Source organism: Ursus arctos, unplaced genomic scaffold, assembly GCF_023065955.2.
Source record: "Ursus arctos isolate Adak ecotype North America unplaced genomic scaffold, UrsArc2.0 scaffold_6, whole genome shotgun sequence".
Lineage (NCBI taxonomy): Eukaryota > Metazoa > Chordata > Mammalia > Carnivora > Ursidae > Ursus > Ursus arctos.
In genome coordinates, this window is record NW_026623078.1 from 61,806,655 (window position 1) to 61,823,779 (window position 17,125).

At 33.7% G+C, this 17,125-nt stretch overlaps 1 protein-coding gene across 3 annotated transcripts in view; it reads right to left on the reverse strand.

Moving 5' to 3' along the window:
- CSMD3 (CUB and Sushi multiple domains 3) overlaps nucleotides 1-17,125 on the reverse strand; it is a 1,143,082-nt gene that overhangs the window by 269,905 nt on the left and 856,052 nt on the right. For all 3 annotated transcript variants that reach the window (XM_026495547.4, XM_026495546.4, XM_026495545.4), the window contains 3 exons: nucleotides 15,803-15,994; nucleotides 11,273-11,399; nucleotides 8,867-9,069 (listed from right to left, as the gene is read on the reverse strand). In XM_026495547.4, coding sequence (XP_026351332.2) covers nucleotides 8,867-9,069; nucleotides 11,273-11,399; nucleotides 15,803-15,994 — 522 coding nt within the window. The remainder of the gene's footprint in view (nucleotides 1-8,866; nucleotides 9,070-11,272; nucleotides 11,400-15,802; nucleotides 15,995-17,125) is intronic.

Here is a 17,125-nt window from a genome sequence, read left to right on the forward strand (position 1 = left end):
TAAACAAGTGGGGCTGTATCAAATTAGAAAGCTTCTGCACAGCAAAGAAAACCATCAACAAAATGAAAAGGCAATGTATTAAATGGGAGAAAATATTTGCAAATCATATATTTGATAAAGGGCTAATATCCAAAATATATGAAGAATTCATATAACTCAGCAAAAAATAACAACTAAAAAACAAAAACAAACAAAAAACAATTAAAAAATGGGCAGAAGATCTGAATGGACATTTTTCCAAAGAAGATGTACAGATAGTTAACATGTACAGGAAAAGATGCTCAGCATCATTAATCATCAGGGAAATGCAAATTGTAATCACAATGAAGTATCATTTCACATCTCTTAGAATGGTTATTATCAAAAAGATCAGAAACTATAAGTGCTCTCAAGTATGTAATGAAAAGGTATTCTTTGTGCACTGTTGGAAATGTAAATTTGTGTAGCCACTATGAAAAACAGTATGGAAATTCCTCAAAAAATTAAAAATAGAATTTCTATATGATCCAGCATTTCCACTTCTGGGTATTTATCTGAAGAAAATGAAAACACTAACTAAAAAATATATATGTACCCCCATGTTCATTGCAGCACTATTTACAATAGCCAAGATATGGAAATAACCTAAGGGTCTATTGTTAAATGAACGGATACAGAAATTGTTGTGTATGTATGTGTGTATGTGTGTGTACACACTGGAATATTATTCAGCTATAAAAAAAGAATAAAACTTTGCCATTCTGGACAACATGGATGGAACATGAGAGCATTATACTGTGTGAAATAAGTCAGAGAAAGACAGATAACATATGATTTTTCTTATATGTGGAATCTAACAAAAAATTAAAACAAACAGAAAAAAAACTTACAGATACAGAGAACCAATAGGTGGTTGGGAGAGGCAGAGAATGGGGGAGGTGGAGAAATGGGTGAAAGGGCTCAAAAGGTTAAAAACAGTAAATAGAGGAGAAAAATATGACCATGGCAAAAAGGAACAGTGAGCAGGTGGAGCCAATAAAAATGATAGTATTATGGTAGACAAAGTCAACCATATGAAAAATTTACATTAAATGTAAATAGTCTAATAATTTAAAAGACTATATATAAAAAGGGGAAATTTTCAGATGGTGTAAAGAACTGAGAATTAATCATGTGTTACCTACTAAAAACCTACTTTAAATATACAGACACACCAAGTTAAAAGGATGCTAAATAGTACAGCAATGCTGGACTAATCATAAGGTATTTAATATGAGACAAAGAAAATTTCAAGACATGGTAAGTTATCAGTGAAAAAGAGACATCTTTCTTAGTAATGAAAAAGTCAACTCCTTAAGAAGACATAGCACCTAAAATGTTATGCATCTAATAACATATCTTCATAATACACAAAGCAAAAAGATGACAGGACAGAAAGAATAAGTAGACACATTAACAATTACAACTGGGCATTTCAACACTTCTCTTTCATTAGTTGATTAAAAAAAAAAAAGTAGAGAGAAAACCAGTAATGATATTGAACACTTCAAACACAACACTATCAACGAACTATACCTAATTGGTATTTGCAAAACACTCCATCCAATAATGTCAAGTGCACATTCTTTTCAAATGCACACAGTACTTTAGAAAACCATATGCTGGACCATAAGACAAGTCTAAGTAAATTTAATTATTAAAATGTTAAAATTTTAACAATTTATAATACTGGATGTTTTTTCTTTGACAAAATGAACTTTCAAAGATGATGCTTTGATTTCATGAAGTGGATGTAAACAAAATTTTACTGGAATTAAAATATTTGAGGCAACTGATGTTACTGATTCTCTAAAGCAATGATGTGACTGATATAAAACTGAACTTGTTGAGCTATTTGTGAAGTTCTTCAACAGCAGCTGGCATATTAATCTTCATATGCATGAGGAAGAAAATTTAGAATACAAAGCAATGAAATTATTTTAGTAGAATTTTCATTTGCTCTAAATGAAATGTCATGTTTTTTTTAAGCAGATCTGTCTTCTGGCTATCACATGGTCATTTGACACTGCTATGGTCCCCATGTATGTTAATATACATTATGTGCAAGTTACATTTTCATAATCAATTTTATTTTTAAGTGAGATGTTATTGGGCTTTTTGACGATAAACATACAGACGTGAGCAATGTGTACATAATCCTTAATATATAAGTACTAAAAATCTAAAAACCTTATGTAGTTAATTAATGTTTTTCAATACTTAATTTATTTATTTGTCAGAGAGAGAGAGAAAGAGCACAAGCAGGGTGAGCAGCAGGCAGAGGGAGAAGCAAGCTCCCTGCTGAGCAAAGAGCCTGACACGGGACTTGATCCCCAGACCCTGGGATCATGACATGAGCCGAAGGCAGACGCTTAACCAACTGAGCCAGCCAGGCGTCCCATGTAGTTAATTTAAACAGCAATTCTAATGATTTATTGTCTGAAAATGTGTGGAGAATTTGTTCATAAAACAAGAATACCACACGTCAGTATCTTGAAATAATACACTTTGCTCTAAATTCCCAAAGCTCATGTTTTAATATCATAGACACTACATTCTCAGCCAAAATATCCCACCTGTCATATAAGGTTAATACATTAGTGGAAAAAACTGGCCCATTACTACAAATGATGTCATGGTGCCAGGGAGCACTTTCATTTAGGAAACAGTTGCACTAATAAGAATATGGCTACAGAAGACAGGTATTTTAAAATAACCACGACTTATTTAATACATCAGGTACTTTAAAATGATGAAGCTGGAGTTATTACATCATCACGGCTTCAAATGACCAGTTACTTATATTTTATATTTTAGAATATAAAATTTGCCCCTCCACCACCTATATAATGTTAACGTGACACATGAGGCAATAAAGTCTCAGAAAATTCAGTATTCTACTACTTTTTGATTGTATAGAAAAATAATCGATCAACATATGATTTCCTCTGTAAAACATTTTTACCACTTATCTAAACAAGTTTTATTGAAATGGGATTATGTGGGACTCTCTGCTTCTTTTAAAATACTTTGATTTACAAGGACTAGTAAAAATATTCTAAAAAAATAGAAAATATAAAAAATACCTAGATTCTTTCTTGCTATCTTTTGGGAGCCCAGTTTCAACTTTTTCAAAGATAAGTTTGTCTTACATCTTTATGGATATCTGCTTAGGCTCTTCTTGACAGCATCCCTTGGCTGAACTGACCTGCCTTTTGGATGGTGAAATCAGCTTTCTTAAGAAGTCAATATTTAGTACATACATTTTCATTAAACATGTACTTTTTAAAATCTCACAGCTGCCGTAAATGTCTACGGCAATAAAATTTAAAAAATCATTTCTATGATAAATAGTTGTGAATTGACTCCACAAAATAAATAACAAAAACACCCATAGCAAGAACATGCAGACTATATACTTCAGCTTTCCAGCACATCTCCTGAGTCTCTACTTCTGTGCATATTGCAAGAACACATTTTTCCTGCTAATCCTGCCAATTCATGTCTTGACAGCTTTATGTATCTTTCAAACCACAGCAAGACTATGACATAACTTGCTGTTACACAAAATTGTTTCCAGGGCACTAGCAACAAATGCTTCTCCCACTACCTTCCAAGATCAGAATGAGTTAGATGCTCATATCTGAGAATATTTTATTCATCTACAAGTATCCTATAAATTCTCCTTGAAAGGGAAGTATGAATTACCTGGCATATGGAAAATACTAGAAAATGGAGACGGGTTATCAGTATTTGTTTTTCAAATTTAATCATGCATTATAATTACTCTGAGCCCTGTAAAAATATCTCACACATGGCTAGATGAGATCTAATATAAAAGAGAGGTCTAATAAATACACCTTGGGTATTTTAGCAGAATACTAGTCTATTACTGTAGAATACTGGCCTATCTTGGCCAAAATAATGATACTTTGCTAAAAAAAAAAAATACAGATCCAAGTGCCAAACCAGTCAGGATGCTAAGACACGCATAAACTAGGATTGTCCTAGGCAAACTGAACCATATGGCAATTCTAATACAATTTGCACCTGGTTCCCGAGCAGTACAGATGTGGAAGTGACTAATTCTGCCTAGGAGTTCATTGGTACCGGAAGTATCATTTGTCCTGGACCTTGGAAAAATGACTAAGAATTTAGAGATTTTGAATGTGGACCTATGTGTTTCAGGAATATGGAAAAAAAGCAGAAATGTGAAAGGACATTGTCCTCTCAGGACAGTGTAGTTAGATGACTGGATGTGTATAATGAGTAGTGAAGGATGACACTGGCAGGTAGTTTGGGTGGAAATTGTGGAGGCTTTAAATGTAATTCCAAAGTTTTGAACTTATGACTGTGTGGCCATTAAAAAAAATTGAAATGGAGGGGTGATGTCCGATTTGTATTTTAGAAACATCAGTCAGGTGGAAATGTGGAGAAAAGTCTGGCTGGAGGGATAATGAAGTGAGTGGCTAGTTGACTGTCACAGCAATGGAGGCAGTGATAATGAGGACGGGAACAAAGGCAGGGGCACCACGCAGTCTTTTGAGGCTGGGAGACGTCAACCTCTCCTGGCTAAGGGATCCATTTCCTTGAGAATTTTCAACAGCATAAGCTATGGGCCTTCGTATTCTGTATTACCCAGCGGGGGCAGATTCTTAACAGAGAGGTCAGAGAGTGAAGAGCATAGAAAATGCTCTGTCAAAATCAACTATTCTGTGGGCAAATGACAGCATGATACCCCAAAGATGTCTTCCCTGTGGAACTAAAGTGGGACAAGAGAGGCAGATTACACATTTAAGCAGGGGATATAGAGGCTGACTGCTGAGAAGCGAGGACAGCACACAGGACAGCATGAGGTGACGGTGTCAGACTTAAGTAGCTCTGATTAAGCAAAAGTGCCTTGCAGACTATAACACCAAGAGGCAATGTGACATACTCTACAAAGAATGAACAGATCATGAAATGGAAGGCATGTAGCTGCCGATAGTGGCTTAACGGTGATTATGAAGTTGGTATGTGACCTACATTTCAGTTAAATTCACTTGCACCAATTTCAGTGAAATACACTTCGTTGGTTGCATTTGGTTGCTGAAGGCTCTTCTGCTAGTATTGCCTAACTTGTTCCTCTTTTTAAAACTCCTTATTTGACACTAAACAACAGTTATTTGCTCAAAAGAGGACTGAGCGTTGAGGAGGTGGGGGAAAGGGGATAGAATACAAGACAAGTCTGATTTAATTAAAATGATATATCCTGATTTGGCTACGACTGTCCTGGCTTATGCTTGTTATCCAGCTTAATTTTAAATAGTGTCTTCTTTCACTCTCAACAATCATCTTAGATTTGGACAATAAATTATATGATTGTCCAAATAGAAACTTTGTTCTCTATAGACATTAAGGAGACAAAGTTACTAACAATACATTTGGGGAGCAAAGATCACTAATTAAAACATTTTCAGAACAATGAATTATAAACTATTCTTCTCTTTGGGAAAAAAAAACACAGCTAGTGCTTGGGGCATGGGTTGGAATATGTTTTAGAAAGCGAGGTCAGAAAATGTTTTATAAAGAGAAGCCTTGGTACCAAGTCTGGAAGAATGAGCAAGACTTAAGCAAAAGGAGCAGAGAAACGCTTGGAAGAATGAGCAAGACTTAAGCAAAAGGAGCAGAGAAACGCTTAAGATGAAAAAGGTTTACACAGAAAGCAGCACAGGGTGTGTGTGTGTGAGTGTGTGAGTGTGAGGAAGTGTGTGAGTATGTGTGTGTATTTATGAAACGAAGAAGAGGTGCCTGCGTGAAAGGGAAAAGACATTTGAGAAATAATTGGAGGTAAATATGTTTAATAAATGGTCCTTAATAGACTCTTCTACAGTAAATGAACAAATGAATGAATGGGTAATGTGATTTCAAATTTATATAGGGAAGCAGGCGTTAGGTGAACCACTGAGGTGACAACTCTGCCCTGGAAGCCAAGGTTCACCTACAGTTGTGTTTTATTGGCCTGTCTTCTGTTAACATTTTCTTTAAAATTAATTATTTACTTTGAAACTTAGATGACTTTACATAAAACTCCTTATTTCAAGTTCCATTTTAAAAGCAGCTTGTCTTGGGGCGCCTGGGTTGCTCAGTTGGTTAAGCCGCCGACTTGATTTCAGCTCAGGTCCAGATCTCAGGGTCCTGAGATTGAGCCCCTTGACTCCTCCTGGAGCTCCAGGCTCAGCAGGGAGTTTGGTTAGAGATTCTCTCTCCTCTTCCCCTCCCCCACCCCTCTCAAATCAAGCAATCAATCTTTAAGAAAAATTAAAAATAAATAAAAGTAGCCCGTCTTCCTATAGGGCAAAATGACTATGGCCAGAGGGGGCAACGGTCCCTTCTAAATTGCCATGCACACACTCCAGCTTTCCTCCATGCCTTGTCACTGCTTCGCTTGTGTAAGATGTGGTACTTGGGAGCATAATCAGAAATACAAGCTGATTAAATTGTAGAACTTCATCGTAACTATTAATTTATAACTAAAAGCTTTCTGCTTCCTCTAGCATATTAATACATGTATCTAAATAATAACGATAGCAAAATAATGGCAATCACTGCCAAGCATTTATAGGCACAGCAAAAAGTTCCCTTCGGCCACATGTGGATTTGAGCCACAGCTCCAGGAATCTGTTAGTACTATGACCTTAAACAAATGAACACATTTTCTGAACCTCTCTGTATTTATGTGGGAAATGGGGATGACCCAACATAAATCATATGGCTTTTGTGAGGATTAAATGAGATTATGTACATAAAGCACTTGACATGTTTTCTGGCGCACCAAGAAAGATCTCATTCATGAAAAGAATATTTTTGAATTTGAAATCTGGACACTTGGAAAGCCATGTAAAAATGAGTAACAGAAGATATACAAACAAGTGACTAATTTTCATTAATTGATGCTTCTCAAAATATAATCTATTCACCTACACAGTAATTTTATTTCAATGGGTAGGTTTTTAGTCTCAGATCATGAGTACACATTTCTATGCACCTTAAAAGAATATTATGACGGCAGATTTATTAAAGCTCTGGTATGATACATATTGTTTCTTTAAATGCCCTGTAAGTACAATAAATATTAAAATGCATTACTAATTTAACTGACAAATCTTCATTAAAAATTCCTGGAAACGTATTTAAACAGCCGGTATCTATTAAGCAGATGAACTTGGCATTCACGAACACTAGCCTTAAGCATTTTTTCACATAAGTATAAATCACAGACTATAAATAAATCAGACTATAAATGACAATAACCACTTAAGTATAAAATATTATCTATTACTAATTTAAGGTAAAGGAAAGGGGAACAGTTAGTTGCCAAACAATAACTAGAAAGAACTGAAATTGAACAGCAATCTCTGACAAATTGTTCCTATCTTCATAAAAAGAAAAATGAGCAGTAAATAATAAGAGGATATAAATATGAAGAATATTTAACTGGTGTTTCAGAATTAGAAGCCATTTATGTTCACCAATTACATGGTAATTTCATTTTTCATTCTTTTTTATTTTTCTCAAAAGATAAAATATAAATTTACAGACACTGACTTACACCTCTCTCACACAAGCTTGGTTTACACAATACAGAACAATTTACTTATGTTAGTCAATTATGTCAAACAATTCTGTTCCATGAACCAAGTCTGCCAAGTTGTTTAACCGTCTTAGCCAGTTCTTTACCTAAACGCAATATATTTTGTGGATAGTCATTTCAAAAGTTATGTTTTTTTTTTAATTTTTTTCAAAGGATTCCAACTTTACATTTACTCATATAATAATAACAGTTCACTGAGCACCAACTATATACTTAATACCAAATACTGTGCACACATGATCATGTTACATTCTAATAATGTATTTATGAGATAAGCATTATTAGAACTATGTGAATTAGAAAACTCAGCCTCAGATGATGAGATCAGGTACCCAGATTCAGTAGTTAGTAAGAAGCCAGGACTTGGATTCAGGCACATTTCAGGAATACTGGTTTGCATGCTTTCCATAAATGATTTGTTTTAGAAATTTGCATAGGTTTCTATTAATAGGGTTTTTAAAGACTATAAAATTAGAAAATCCATTAGATAATTTTCTCAAAGAGGCAATATATGTTGGCAATGAAAGTAAAAATATAACAATTAAAATTTTAAGGTTTTTATTCATTTTCTCCAGCCACTAAGCAAAAATCCCTTTTACAGAACAACATATATTTAGCCACTTAACAGCGCCATAGAAAGAAAAAAAGAAGAAAAAAAAAAAAACATGCCATGAAAACTGGTAATTACTTACAATGAATGACATTTCATTGTTATAGGAAGTCTTTAATTTAAAAGCAGATCTAAAATATTTTGTCAAAGATATCTGGGAATATATAATTAAGATCTTTAAAAGAAGAAAAACAAAATTAGTAAAAATATAGGATTGCTTTTTTTGTAATGGCAAGTATTAATTTCCTTCCTTATCCACAAAAATTTCACATTTTGAAATATACAGTTTTATGGTAAATCGAGATTACAAGCTTTTGTAAAGTAATTATTTCATTTGCTGAATTATTTAAACACCACCTGTACTTTAAAAAAATGGTTTGACAAGTAGAGAGGTCTCAACAATTAACTGATTAATTCCAAGTTAATTGTATTGCTTTTTTCCAAGTATATTGCTTTTTTACCTCACCTGAAGATGAATAGAAAGACTAGAGATAAGAATATTTAGGATCATCAAAATTTTAAAATTAAAGTTTTGGGCAGTAAAGTTAAAGTACTATTTCAATAGCATTCTTCTTTTGCATTTAAGAAATTAAATAATAACTCACTTGAAAACTGAATTGCAAAGCCAGATTTGCTGATATAGAAATCTGTGTCGAACTGGATGGTTACTGTGTTGAGAGTGCTATGGATCCCTTCAGGAATAAGAGATCCACTGATTTCCTTTAGGAGCATCTCATTTTCTGGTGGACCATCCCAAACTCGGAGTATATCATGTGATGCTTCCGTATCAAAAGCAAGAAACTGTAGGCTGTGGGAGAACCACATATCTCTGTTGGATTATTTTAAACATGGATTCAGTTTTAAATAAAGAATATAACAAATATGCATCTTTAATTTTATTAGATATTTCTTTTATTCTATCAGATAAAAATGAATTATATAACAGCATATATAACCTTAATACATATTTCTCGAACAGTATAACTTATTTTTCTAGAATAGGATTAAAAGTACTATTAAATCACCTTTCCAAATTACAGAAACATCAGACATACATTCTTTTCTGTGTTCCTGAATTTTAACGGCAGCCATAGTAGGTGATGCTTACGGAGCATGGAGTACATGCCAGGCACTGTGCAAAATACATTACATGTATTTTCTTTGTTTAATTGTTATAATGACCCAGTGAAGCTCAAGTATTTTATCTCAGTTCTATAAATGTGGTAAATGGACTTGAGACAGATTAAATAAACCTGCCCATAGGGTGGCAAAGTCATGAATTGAACTCAAGTTTTCTGACTATATAGTACATATTTTTACCAATGTTTCAAGTTTGTTTTATCACAATCAAAATGAAGTTTATTCCAGGAAAGCAAGAATTAGTTCATATTAAAATATGAATCAATACATTTCATCACAATGATAAGTATAAGGAAAAAAATTACATGAACATCTCAAGATATATAGACAAAGCATTTTTTAAAAATTCAACATTACAATCACACGCAGTAATGTAGAGTAAAAGGGAAGTTCCTTAATGTGAAATGAAAATTAATGTCTACCCAACCCTACCCCACCAAATGCACAAAAACCAAAAAATTGTTTCATGTTAAGTCTGTTTTGTATCTAATCTAGACAAAATTAGTGTCTGATATTTTTTGTGGCCAGTGCCAAAAATTAGAAATCCAATCATAGCAACATGCTCAATTCTCTCTCTACATATATCACATTCATATTTGATATATGAATAGTCATACCTTCAAATTTATGTGCAATTTAATATCAAAAATTGTTCTTGAGATTAAAAAAAATTCCAGAATCCTATTGAATTTAATATTTTCGAGTTTACTAATTTTAATATTTAAATAAACCATGCATGATCTATACTAAAGAAAAACATGCTGAGAACTGATCTGAGGTAGTCTATTTAAGTAACACACTGGTTCACATTGAACAATTCATGAGTGCTCCTTTCACCATGTTATATGAAGGATAAGCCTTGTTTTCTATAACCACCTTCAACACCCAGAAGCCTGTCTGAAATTTCATTTATATAAAACAGCAATTCTTAAATTTAAAGTCATTGTTTTGAGAGTGATAATACACCAACTAGCTCAGATTTGTTCGGAGAGGAGGATTTATTTGTTCATTTATTAATTTGTTCCCAGCCATAACCATAATAGTTAAACTAGGATTTAGAGAATGTGATAGCATTGGAAACCTGACTGCTGTTGTTTTAGGAGATGATGGTTCTCCCCTCATCCAAGGGTCGAAAATGTGAAGAATTGTAACCCACCTAACTAAACACAGCAGGAAAGGGAAATCAAACATGGTTAAAGGGGCAGAGAGCTGGTGCTCCAGAGATATGCCTAAAGCCAGGAAAGATGGAATATTACTGAGTCCCCTTCTAGGTTTAATTCTTCCAAATGTTCATGAGGCTGAACTTACAACAGTGACTTGCACAACTTTATATCCTTAACAAAATGGTGGACTTAGCATTTTGAATCATCAAGAATTGAAAGAGTAACATCTCAAAGAAGCATAAAAATATTCTTTTTTTTTTTTTTTAAGATTTTATTTATTTATTCGACAGAGATACAGACAGCCAGCGAGAGAGGGAACACAAGCAGGGGGAGTGGGAGAGAAAGAAGCAGGCTCATAGCGGAAGAGCCTGATGGGCTCGATCCCATAACGCCGGGATCATGCCCTGAGCCGAAGGCAGACGCTCAACCGCTGTGCCACCCAGGCGCCCCCATAAAAATATTCTTAATCTTTGTGGTCTATTATAACTACGAAAAGCTTCTCTCTAGGGGTTATATGAGCTACCACTGTGACCCATAAATCAATAAATCATGCTTCTGAATACTTTTCATACTTTAAACAGATGAAAACCACATCTTTCTTTGCCAAGGCTAAGAATATTGAAAAGCCTTGATGCTTGGTATTATATATTGAGGCTGATCAGAAATTTCGGATTCCCCAGTAATTTTGAGAGAATGAAATCTATTTACCTGACAATGTTTCCTGGATCGACCTCAATCATCCACAGGCAACGCAGATTATTGTCATATGGAAAGGGATAACCAGGAGATAAGATTCTTCCTGATGATTCTCCTTTAAAACGACCTCCACATTCAGCTACAAAAAAAATAATAAAAAAATTAAGTTATAATTTAATGCCAATCTTTGCAAAAACAATCGACAAATTTCTCAAAAATACATATTTTTTCACCTTAAGGAAAATAAGAATTGATTATCTCTCATCTTAAAACAATACATTTGTATATACTTTTTCAGACTAATGTATTGACTGAAGGAAAAATATACTGTACAATAAAGCAATAAAGTCTCAAGTTAGATCACATAAAAGTAAAATTACCCTAATTAGGGAATAAAAAAAGGACACACTAAAGAACTCTGATTTTAGGCAAAGATTTTAAGATGCGTTGTTAAATAATGATAATTTAAAGAAGGGAAACAGATGGCAAGTTGCTCAGTGTGCCTCGGTTGCGGTCTGAATAATTCATCATCTTGCTACCCCACCTCTGAGAAAAACTAATCTTCACTGCGGTCCCTCAGGCCTTCTAAATTTCATTGTCCTTTTATTCCCTTTAAATCACTCTAAACTCTTTCCCTTTTAACCTCCCAAAAGTCAAAGTGGCATTTTTAGTAGATTTCTCACTTCAGTAAAATCTAGTTTAGTTTTGATTTAATGGGTCCCTAAATTTTATAAAACTCATGAAATTAAAAATGTTAAGTATTGTCATACAATATAATGTGTTTTAATCTTTTGGAGGATTTCCTCTCCATTTTGATGCTATTTAATACATTGGGATGTCTGTAGAGGTTTTACTTCAGTAAACAGATAATCTAGAAGGAGCTGTCTGTATTGGAGATGAGAGAAACTAAGTGCTACAGTTAGTAAATTGTGCTACATCTCTAACCCTTGAAATAAGCATAACACTGTAACACATAATACATTTGAAAACTCTCCAGATTATTTCCTACCAAAACAAAACAAAACAAAAAAAACAAAACCCCTGAAAACCAAAACATTTTACTTTGTGCTTAAATATTTGAAGGTACCTCTATATTTGTTTTTCTTGTTCTCTGCACTGTTTCTATCTTACTCACATTCAATGGCTGAATTAAACTTCTTGGGGTTTTTTTGTTTTGTTTTGTTTTTATTATTGGAGCAAAGACAGTCAACAAGAAACTTTAAACATTTGGAAGAGACCTAATAGCAACTGAATGTATGGTTCAAATGCGTTTGCTCTATTCCTATAGGTAAATTTATTTCAAAGATTTTACATATTCTATTTCACTACATTGTGATGATTAGTTTTATGTGTCAACTTGGCTAAGCTGTAGTACCCAGTTATTTAATCAAACACTAATGTAAATATCGTTGTGAAAGTATTTTATAGATGTGGTTAACATCTATAATCAGTTAAGTAAAAGAAGTTATCCTTTGATAATAGGGGTAGCCCTCATCTAGTCATTTGGAAGGCTGTAAGAGCAAAAGCTGAGTTTTTCTGGGGAAAAATGAAATTCTTCAAAACTGCAGCACTGATGCCTGCCTGAGTTTCCACCCTTTTGACTTTCCCTATGGATTTTGAACTTGTCAGCTCCCACAACTACATGAGTCAATTCCTTAAAATAAATAAATCTCTTAGATGATAGACAGATAGATGGATCTAGATTTAGATATTCTACTGATTCTATTTCACTGCTGAATGCTGACTGATCTACGAACTTACAGAGGATAAGCAACTTTGTTTTGTATTGCAACATTAATTTGACAATAACAAGTTTGTTATTTTTAACATAAATAAGAATATATCAGTATTTAAGATGTAACCATCACTTATTTAGATTTTTCTCATTTTTTAACAAAGATTTTTTGGATAGCCTTGCACTTTGTTAACTATTTTAATTAATTTTACATCATTTCTTTATAATTTATCACTATGATGGCATACATATACTATGAGAACAAATTTGATATTCATTCTTCCAGTCTAACTTTTAATCAATTGAAGTTCAAACCGAAGTTTTGTGTATTGTGATGTATCTTGAATTTACACATAGTTCTTTTTTCTCCGTATTTCTTTTCTAAGAATTTTACCTGGCATTTTGACTTCAAATGAGCTGGTGAGATATGCTATAGCACTAGAGTTAGTATTCTAACAGGAGACTTATGTTTGCAGTATAAAAATGAAATAGTATTTAAAGAAGGAATATAGGTTAAATCCTTCTGGCTTTGGTGTTTCAAAAATTATTTGTTTGATCCATGTATAAGCTTCAGAAACATAATTACCTAGAAATAATCCACATGACAGAGAGAAAGTTTCTTATTTGAGAGGGAAATATACAGCCATAATAGATATTTAAAGTTAGTGAGCACAGAAAATTATGCTCTTAGGCCAGGTGGTAAAGCTATTAATTGTTGCCAGTAGAGAACACCATCTAAAATAGAATTTCATCTTCTGTTATCATGGAAATCATCAGCGTGACACACAATGCATCCAAGTGTTTTCAGCTGTTATTCCTGATCATCTATCATTAAAAAGAAAAAAAAAATTTACCCGTCTCATGAAATCCTGAGCAATATCAAGTCAGTAAGTTTTCCTTTTTTTAATTAATTTATTTATTGGGGGGGAGGAATAGAGGGAGATGGAAGAGAGAAACTCTAAGCAGAATCTGCACTGAGTGTGGAGCCCAACCCGAGGCTGGATCTCAGGACCCTGAGACCATGACCTGACCCAAAACCAAGAGTTGGATGCTTAACCGACTGTGCCATACAGGCATCCCTTAAGTCACTAAGTTTTAACTTGGGAGATTTGTAAATATAAAGTGCATTGATTTGTTATGAACAGAATTAAAATCTTCTGATCAAAAATCAAATGTCCTTTTGTTTACATAAAATCTTCTAAAAAGAAGAATATCTTTAGCTTAGTTCAACATACATAGAAAATATATGCGTTTTAATATATTTGCTTTGTGATTTTGATATTAAGGACAGCATGGAACATCAGTATTTAAAGGTTTATAGTATTTTGCAATTGCAGTCCTTAATGCTTTTCTGAATATATTTCATATACATCAAAGAATACAACCTCAGAGAGAATTAATCAATGCTTTATTTTTCTCATAACTAATGCCAGGGGGCTCACTGTTGGTCATATTCCAGAATCCCAAGCTTTGTTAATTTAAGTTGATTATTATTTTAGGTATTACCCTTATAATCTATCCAAAATCAGATGCTATCTGAAAAGAAAGGCCTATAATTGCAGTTTGGTTAGATAAAAACGTGTTTGCTTCCTACGTGAGTCAATATTTCATAAACCAACAGAGGTTTTGTGGCCTCAAAAACACTGTGTAATTAGATACAAGGCCTTTAATGACTGGAATTTCATTTTTTTTCTACTTGCACTCTAGTAGGTTTTGTGGAGATTCCTATGTTAATCATATCAACTAACAAAGAAATTTGGAAGGTTTCAGTTTCCAAACTCATCAATTTATATACATTAAATATGCACAGTATTTAGATATCAGTTATACCTTAATAAAGTAGTTACCTTTTTTTTTTTTTTAAGTTTAGGTTGATTTTTTTATATGGGCCTGATGAAGAATGGATTTGTGCCTCCACAAATACCATCAAAAATAGAATAGCTAAAGAACAGCTGCATGTTTGTTCCCTTCTAAGGAGTCAGTGTTTTGTTAAAATGTTTCCTTTTGCTGGTTTGGCATTCAAGCCAGACACCGATTTGATCTTTGGAGCAGGAAGAAAACTTCATGAAGGCAATATATCTGATGTCACTTGCCTCTTCTTATTGAAATTGGTTAATTATGTTATGCTACATACACATAAGAAAAGCTTATGCATTCCTTAGATTTTTGAAAAAGTATATATAAAAAGAAAGCCTTTGAAGTTATTGAGAATAATTCATTTTTTTTTAAAGATTTTATTTATTTATTCGACAGAGATAGAGACAGCCAGCAAGAGAGGGAACACAAGCAAGGAGAGTGGGAGAGGAAGAAGCAGGCTCATAGCGGAGGAGCCTGATGTGGGGCTCGATCCCACAACGCTGGGATCATGCCCTGAGCCGAAAGCAGACGCTTAACCACTGTGCCACCCAGGCGCCCCAGTTCATTGTTTTTTAATTTACCTTGACACCAGCACAGGCGATAATTTTTTTTATTAAAACAAATCTAATCAATATGATTCAGTAAATGTGTATGATAAGAGTCTTAACGTATTTTCATAGTGAGTTTAATTTTATATCAGGATAGGAGAATTGAAATGACTCCATACAACTTCATCCATGTTGTACAAAAAATGTACTTATCAATGAACTTATAAAAAAGACCCTTTCACTTTCCATTATTTCCTCTGACAAATTTGAACTATGAGTTCATTAACTTCATGATTTAAAGTATAAATTGTGGGTGGACGGATAAGATCATTTGAAAAGGTACAGCATATTAGGATAACACTTCTACAGAAATAATTATGAAGATATAAAAGAGGATCCTACCAATACAGGAAGGCAGAGGATAGTCCCAGGCCCTTCTCTCCCCTGTCATGCACTTGAGAAGGCTACTGCCATGAAGAGTGTAGCCTGGATTGCATCCATAAATAATAGTGCTACCAGCAAAGTGGCCTTGGTCACTGATCTTGTATCCAAATTGTGGAATGCCAGGATCCTCACAATGTGAAAGTTCAAAACCTGTGATAAGAATATGAAATTATTAAAGGTAACATTTAACAGGAAGATTTAAAATTGTACAGTCTTCTTCTATTTTTTTAAATAAAATTATATACTTTTTCCTAATTGTATTACTCTTACAATATTTAATTTTGATAGTATTCGGCAGCCATAAAGAGTTGTTTTTTTTGAAAATTATTATTTGCTATAATTTTATTGACTGTTTGATTGATTGATTATAATTTTAAAGTTTAGCAACCATATCCCATGGTCTAGATAACCGTATCATGGCTTATTATGGCACTAAGTTTCTTGCATACCTCAAATGAGCTATGGCTCATAATAAATTCTGACCAATGTGTCTAGTAGGATTATATCATCAAAATTTTAAAATTCAGACAAAACATGTTAAATCATAGCTGCCCAATTAACAAGTATGTCCACTGCAAATATAACTGTAGATAGCTTTACCTTGATAGCGCAGGAAAGGAATGATAGTCTCATATAAAAATATAGTTTTTTAAGAGGTAATATAAAATCTAGTATTCAGCTTAAGAACTCTGCATTTTTATATTCTGCCCTCACCAAAATGTATAGCTTTCAAAAATTCTCACAGGAAAACAAAAACAAAAACAAATTGAAGCTACATGTTGTCATTCTCTGGTGCAAAGAAACCATTGTTGTGTTCAGTAGAGTTTGGGCTTTCTGCCTGAATACCGCTGGAAACTTGGTTTCCTAAGGTAAGAGTAACCCTGGAGAAGTTAATTCACAACTAACTATACCAGTGGTGAGAGAATGCCAGAAAGCTTTACCTGACTCCAGAGGAGGTTTATGTTTATACATTGAGGGAGAATGAGGCCCAGGGCTTACAGAAATCTCTAGGTTATAATAACTGGAGACACAGGAGGCTAATCTGCCTTAAGAGATATGTATTTACATTCCAAAGGTTAAAAATGAGGACTTAGGATCCTTTCCAACCCATCTCCAAGCAGCAAGCGTCTTTCTCCCTCCTTTTGGGAGAGGAGGGGAAGACAGCTGTCTTAAGCAAAGCAATTCCATTTTTTTTTCATCCCTTGTCCCTGGCCACTCATGTAGATTTTTCCATCTGATTTTCATCACGTTATTATAGGGGTAAGGACTGGGTCAAAAGAG